The sequence below is a fragment of the Theobroma cacao genome, chromosome 1, assembly GCF_053813885.1.
Source record: "Theobroma cacao isolate CCN51 chromosome 1, ASM5381388v1, whole genome shotgun sequence".
In the NCBI taxonomy this organism is placed as follows: Eukaryota; Viridiplantae; Streptophyta; class Magnoliopsida; order Malvales; family Malvaceae; genus Theobroma; species Theobroma cacao.
Genome location: NC_142639.1, coordinates 18,588,800 through 18,595,704, shown reverse-complemented (window position 1 = coordinate 18,595,704; position 6,905 = coordinate 18,588,800). Strand labels below are relative to the sequence as shown.

Here is a 6,905-nt window from a genome sequence, read left to right as displayed (position 1 = left end):
ATTCATGTTTTCAGATCACGAGGCAGCCGGTAACTAGGACGAGGTGTCCTTGTAGACCTGTGTCCATCTTTTGGTAGGTGTCTCGACATTCGGTAGCTGTATATTCATCCGAGTCACTCGGCTGGAAGTTGAGTGTTATTTTGTTTTGTATAGACAAACTTAATGTAAATTTTTAGAATACATGTTGTAGACATTATATGTAAATTTTTAAAGAGTAATGCCACTACAAGTTGGCAATGTATATCACTATTTTGATTCAAAAGTATGAAATATGACTTAGCGATATTTGATGGAATGATGAGTAGGATAAATGGATAGGCTTTCTTAGGCTTAATAGACTACGTTTATTGGGCCCTTGCACCGGTCATGACCCAGAATTTGGGTCCTGACAGCTTTGATGCATAGTGATCTCATAATTGTAACAACTTTACAATTCTCTTGCAAAGCTTTTATGTTTCATGGGCTTCATCCAATTAATACTTAATAACTCCTTATTATTGCACTAACATGAAAGAAAACCTCTATTATATATAGTTATACGATTAAATATATATTAAATGGTACTATATATTCCTTAATCAATCTAATTGGCTTAAGGGCACATACCAACATATATCACACTCGCATATAAACCTTAAGAATTGTTGTAAAAAAATATGTGTATGTTTAAGAGTGGAAGTCCTTTATCCCTTAATTATAAAGTTGAGGTTTAAGATTGTAACCTTCGAATCCCCTTCTTTATGTACCAAATGATGAAAAGCTACTTAGCTATCTTAAGTGAGATCCAGAAAAAAAATACTGCAAATATTAACATTAACGACCATCTTTCTTTGATGATAGCAAATTTTTATTTAATAATTTTTAAATCAGGAACTTTACTATTTTCAAAAAAAAAGAAAAAGAAAATAGAAGTCATATTTTAATTGTTGATAACAGCTTTACCCAAAAGGATCATGATAAGAGTTACACTTGCATTCAATTCTTTTTATACAACAGGGGGCAGTACACAAAGCTTGGAGTAAGCAAATTAATTAATAAGATGGTAGCGATTAAAATTATCGGGAAGAGATAAAAGAATGAAGTGAATGAGCAGAAGTGACAATGGCAAAATGGGCATGATTAAAAAGGAGCAATAACAAAACTGTAAATAAGGGTATAGCGTCAACCACTCTCCAATTTTGCACTTAAAGGCTGAGGCACCGCTACTAGGCACCATTCAAGAGGGAACGCATGTCTGGTTGCACAAAATCCGGAGTGAGGGGCTGAGAAAGTAGCGGCACGAGGTTTCGTTTTCGTTTTTGTTTTTGTTTTTGTTGCTGTTTTTCTTTACTAATAATCTCTCACTCTCTCTCTCTCAGAAACTGTCCCCTCTCTCTCTTAGTTAATTCCATTGTTTGCTATAAATAAAGTATAAGCCCCCAAAAAACCGATTTGAACTTATCTTCAAAAAGAAAAGAAGAAAAAAGGGGTTAGACAATTTGAAACTTTCTGGAACAAACTAGAACACACATGGGTGCTTAACTTCCAGTGGTTAGCACATGTGGGTGTCTTGGTCTCTTGATCATCACAAGGTCTCGCTTGTCTTGCCGGTTCTGATAAGTAGTATCATCTTTTCTTGCTGCTATGTTCATCGGCTGTATGCCGATCCATGAATTTGTGTACAAATATTGATTTCTTACAGTTTAATAATTGGGTGTTGATGTTTTTTTTTTTCTTTGGGGGTTGTTATATTGTTGTACATAATTGTTTGATCAGAGCCTCAGATAATTAGTAGTAATTAAGCATAGTTTAGTGAATGTGAGATCGCTTTCTTTGATGATATAATTTGGGTTAACTGTTTATTTTGATAGAATCACAAAAGGCAGATGATTTATGTTGCTTCTCTGTTGAGGTTCTGATAGCCAAAGCGGGCCCTTTTTCTCTCTTTTGCTTCCTTAATTAGATACAATCTCCCCTTGCACTTATCCGTACACAGAGAAACCTATAGTCTAGCAATATCCATTTTGCTCTCTCTATATCTATCTACTCAAAATATAAAACATTACTCAAAAGTGTTTCAAGTTGCATATTTTTAAGAATTTTTCTGGGACAACAAAACCAAAAAAAAAAAAAAAAGAGAAATATCTGATATGAAAGGCGTGCAGCAGCACCTGCGTTGTGAAGATCTGCAAGCAGGAGCCAGAAATGAAGCAAACCCTTCAGGGTTTGATGCTCCTGAGGTAGAAAGAGTGATGGGTACAGAAGAAAGAGAGATCTGGCTTGATAGGCAGCAAGATGACTTGCTTGATGTTAACGATGCTTCAATTTTCTATGGTGATTTCCCTCCTCTGCCTGATTTCCCTTGCATGTCTTCTTCTTCGTCCTCTTCGTCGACTCCGGCACTTGTAAAGGCCTTTGCATGTTCTTCTTCTGCTTCTACGGCATCGTCTTGTTCTTCCGCGGCTTCTTGGGCAGTTTTGAAGTCAGATGCAGATGAAGATGTGGAGAGAAAGAATAATGGCCATGGTCATCATCATCACCATCATCATCATCATCATCATCATCATCATAATCACCACCACCACCATGGTCAGCATGATCTAGTGGATGGAACACCAGCAGCGTTATCTTCTACCGTCTCCATGGAGATTCTTCAGCCGTCAGATCATGTCATGCATGGTGTTGATTGTATGGATGTTATGGAGAATTTTGGGTACATGGATCTGCTTGACAACAATGATTTTTTCGATCCTTCTTCTATATTTCAACATGATGATACTGGTCTAGAGGAGTTTCAACAAGAGCAAAAGCCACAGCAGGAACAGTCGCAACAGCCGGAGCAAGAAGTACCGACGATATATAGCAAAAATGAAGAAACCCAAGAAGAAAAATCTTCGGATGATTTAGCCATGGTGTTCTTGGAGTGGCTCAAGACCAACAAGGAGACTGTTTCAGCAGAGGACTTGAGGAGAGTTAAAATCAAGAAAGCTACCATAGAGTGTGCTGCCAGGCGTTTAGGTGGAGGCAAAGAGGCCATGAAGCAGTTGTTGAAGCTTATTCTTGAATGGGTTCAAACCAATCATCTTCAAAAAAGGCGCATCAAAGAATCAGCCTCCAATAACAATATTGATATTCCCTACCAATACCAAGACAACTTTCAAAACCCTCACCCTAATCCAAACCCTAACTCGAACCCAAACCTGAGTTGCGATTCTGGCCCACCACCTGAACCAAACTCTTGTTTCTCTCAGCCACCCTGGATTCCACAACCAACGTATGTAACGGATCCGGTGGCCGTGGTCGCAGGTTTTGCACCAACGGTCGGGTATATGGGCGACCCGTTTTTAAATGGAGCTCCTAATATCAATAGCCATCCTTATCAGCCTCCAACAGATTATCCAATGCTGGACTCAGCTCAAACATGGCCGCCTTCACAATTTGCTTTGGCTTCTCAGTACAACTCATTTCCAGACAATAATCTTCATCCGGCTCCACATCAACCATCTGCTTTTCCTGGGTATGGGAATCAATATCCTTATCAGTATATCCAACGGCATAATAACGACCAAAGGTTGGTGAGGTTAGGCTCATCTGCTACTAAAGAAGCAAGAAAGAAGAGGATGGCTAGGCAGAGAAGGTTTGCACCACACCATAGAAATCACAATTATCATAATAATCAGCAAAGCCAGCACCAAAATCAGAGTGTTGACCAGCATGTAAGACTTATTAAAGATAATTGTGCGGCGGCGGCCCAAGCCAACTCCGGAAACTGGGTCTACTGGCCAGCGGTTGCCTGTGGGATGGCTTCAAACCCTCCGCTTCTACCTGGTGATGTTCCTGTGGTGCATCCTGTGGATCGACCCTCAATGCAGGGGCAGACTTATCAGCGGCATGTGGCATCAGATAGACGACAAGTGGGTTTTTGATCTTTGATCGTCATTTTGTATTTGGGATTATCAGATACATTTTTCGGTGCTTGTAATTATTGATTCATGATTAAGAAAGAACGTTAAAGGTAGATATGTAATTAATGGTGTTTGCTTTGATGGGTTTGGTTCAGGGATGGAAACCTGAGAAGAATTTGCGGTTTCTTTTGCAGAAAGTGTTGAAGCAGAGCGATGTGGGTAATCTTGGAAGAATCGTGCTGCCAAAAGTACACTTCCCTTTCCTTTCTCACTTTTAGAGAATAATAATGTCGTTATTTTCAATGGATAATAATTTTGAGAGTTTGCTTGTAAAGGTTTCTTAGTATTTGATACAATCTTTGTCAATGCAATTTATATAAATGCAAACAGAAAGAAGCAGAAACCCATCTGCCAGAGCTAGAAGCAAGAGATGGGATCTCCATTGCCATGGAAGACATAGGGACGTCTCGTGTATGGAACATGCGCTACCGGTATTCTGAAATTTAACCTTTGATAATGCTGTTTTTGATGTAATTTTCATCCTTTTCTTAGCCAACATCGTTTCTAAATCACCTTTTTTTCCTTTCCTTCTGCCTTTGCCATTTGTTTTGTCTATACGGAGTTTCAGATTCTGGCCAAACAACAAAAGCAGGATGTATCTCCTTGAAAATACGGGTGGGTATTATTTTTCTAATTTTTCAAGCTTTTTATACTCATCATACTCAACCAATTCTTCTTCTTCGTCCAGGGGATTTCGTGAGAACAAATGGGCTACAAGAAGGAGATTTCATAGTCATATACTCAGACGTGAAATGTAGCAAATATGTACGTACCCATCACTTTTTCGTTTCCTTTTCCCTAATTTTTATGGGGTAATCTTATTAAAAATAACAAATTATATGGACCTCACAGTTGATACGAGGAGTTAAGGTACGGCAATCAGGACCGAAATCGGAGACCAAAAGACCAGGAAAATCGCAGAAAAACCAGCATTCAAATTCTCCAGCGGCTGCTGCTGTTAATGGTTCGTCATCTTCACCCATCAAACAGTAAAGTAATAGGAGAAAAAAATGAATAAAATAAAACAATACAAAGATAAGTACCAAACCATCGCCGCATTTCCTTCATGCATGAAAGTGAATAATGGACAAGTGGGCGGTCGAAGATGGTCTTTGGCAAACCTCTTGATCTGAATATCTGCCCCCACTTTGGTTTCTCCGTCAAATGCTAGTATTGGAATCCCAACTGCCGAGACAATTAAGGAGTTTTGGGGCTTTCGGAGACAATGCGTTATTGTGATTCATGCCATGGTTGGCAGGCTAGGGAGTCAAGTCAATTGATCCACTCGTCACGCTTTCTCGATTTCTGATGTTTACTACAGATTTTCCAATGTGTATGATTTTACTTCGCACTATACCACTATAGAGTTATGTTTTACAAATATAATATATATATATATATATATGCTACTAGTATTTAGTACTATATAAGAATGGATGATGCAGCTGTTGTTCGTTGTTAATTAATCTGGATAAGTGTTTGATGCTAGCTATATTTGTGAAATTCCATTCTTCAGCAATTGATTTCAACATGGCAACGTCAAAACTTTGTTTTAGATGTGAGCTATAATATATGATTGCGCACTTAGCGATCTAATTGTCATATCTTCTTTGAGTTTGTGAAATATTTCTCAACAATTACATAAAGATTACAGCAAAATTTGAAATCGGTATGATAAGCAATATAAAGGATAAATAATTTACCTACACCCGATCGAGGGCAAATTAATCCTTAGTCTTCTTTTAATTTGAAATAACAGACATATTTGAAGGGTTTCTATTTCCATATATATCTTGATTTCTTTTTTTTTTTTTGGTTGAATGGCCTACAAAAGACTGGTGGTTACCTGATTAATTACAATTTTGGTAAATATAGTGAATTAAGCTCTCGAATTTTGTTTCCGTCCATTTTTTACATTTCCATTGATTATCGGTTGCATTTTAATAGCACATGAAAGTATATACATTTGATTATCATTGTTTATCAAATGAATAATGTGTTCAAAGGCAACTAACAAAAACATGTTAAAATAAATAACTTATCTAAAAGTAACTAATAAGCATATGCCGTGTCACTAAAATAATAACGTGTCTAAAAGGAATTAATATGAAGGTGTCTAAAAGTAATTAATAAGAATATGCCGCGTAACTAAAGCAAATAACACATGCTGCGTAACTAAAATAGATAACACCGGTAAAAACAATTAATGAGAATATGTCAAAACAATTAATAAGAATAGCCATGTAACTAAAATAAACAATGTGTCTAAAAAAATTAAAAAGAATATGCCAGGTATGTGTATAAACATGTCACATTAATTTTTTTTATTTTTTATTTTAAATTTTTTAAATAAGAGAAAATAAAAAGTTTTTAAAATTCTAAAATAAAGAAAAAAATTTTCACAAAAACTTTTGGAAATAGAGAAAAAAAGAAATTTAAAAAATAAAAAAGGACAATCAAGGAAAAAAGGGAATGAGGGAAAGAAGGAAAAGGCAATTACTCTGCCATGAACTGACTCATCGACATCAATTGTGTCATGACTCAAACCCAAGGGTCCGTAATCGGTGTATGAGCCAAGCAAGCAAAGTCCACGAGACCCGAGCAAGCCTCAAAATTCAGACCACACAACACACAACCATGGGAATCAATGTTCAAATATTTGTAATAAAATTCAAATACATTATATCATCCTTGGCTCATAATCCATACCAATATTTATAGGGCCATGCATTGGCCATCAAATCGGGTTCGTACATAACAACTCTTATACAATTCAAATGGCACATTGTGCTTGACATATTTTACAAACTAACCACACTAGGAGGGTGGAAGGCTCACACAGACTCAACGGAATGACATGTTAGGATAGAAACCTACCGGATGCCAATTACATGTCTATCCAATCGATGACACTTGCCACGTAACCCCATTGCTTCTTTTATTTGCACAAGGTACAACAGA

The 6,905-nt window shown here is 37.1% G+C and overlaps 1 protein-coding gene across 3 annotated transcripts; it reads left to right on the top strand.

Annotated features, from left to right (window-relative positions):
* The first annotated feature begins 1,465 nt into the window (after positions 1-1,465).
* On the top strand, positions 1,466-5,406 carry ABI3 (AP2/B3-like transcriptional factor family protein). Of its 3 annotated transcripts, none has more exons than XM_088809255.1 (6): positions 1,466-3,893; positions 4,079-4,132; positions 4,275-4,375; positions 4,507-4,559; positions 4,633-4,709; positions 4,797-5,406. In XM_088809255.1, the coding sequence occupies exons 1-6, from the start codon at positions 2,130-2,132 to the stop codon at positions 4,935-4,937; spliced, it is 2,190 nt and encodes a 729-aa protein (XP_088665381.1). In that variant the 5' UTR covers positions 1,466-2,129; the 3' UTR covers positions 4,938-5,406. The 3 variants fall into 3 exon arrangements, with proteins under 3 accessions (XP_088665381.1, XP_007049857.3, XP_007049855.3); XM_007049795.3 differs by having other exon boundaries at positions 4,040-4,132; positions 4,513-4,559; XM_007049793.3 differs by having other exon boundaries at positions 4,040-4,132.
* Positions 5,407-6,905: the final 1,499 nt, after the last annotated feature.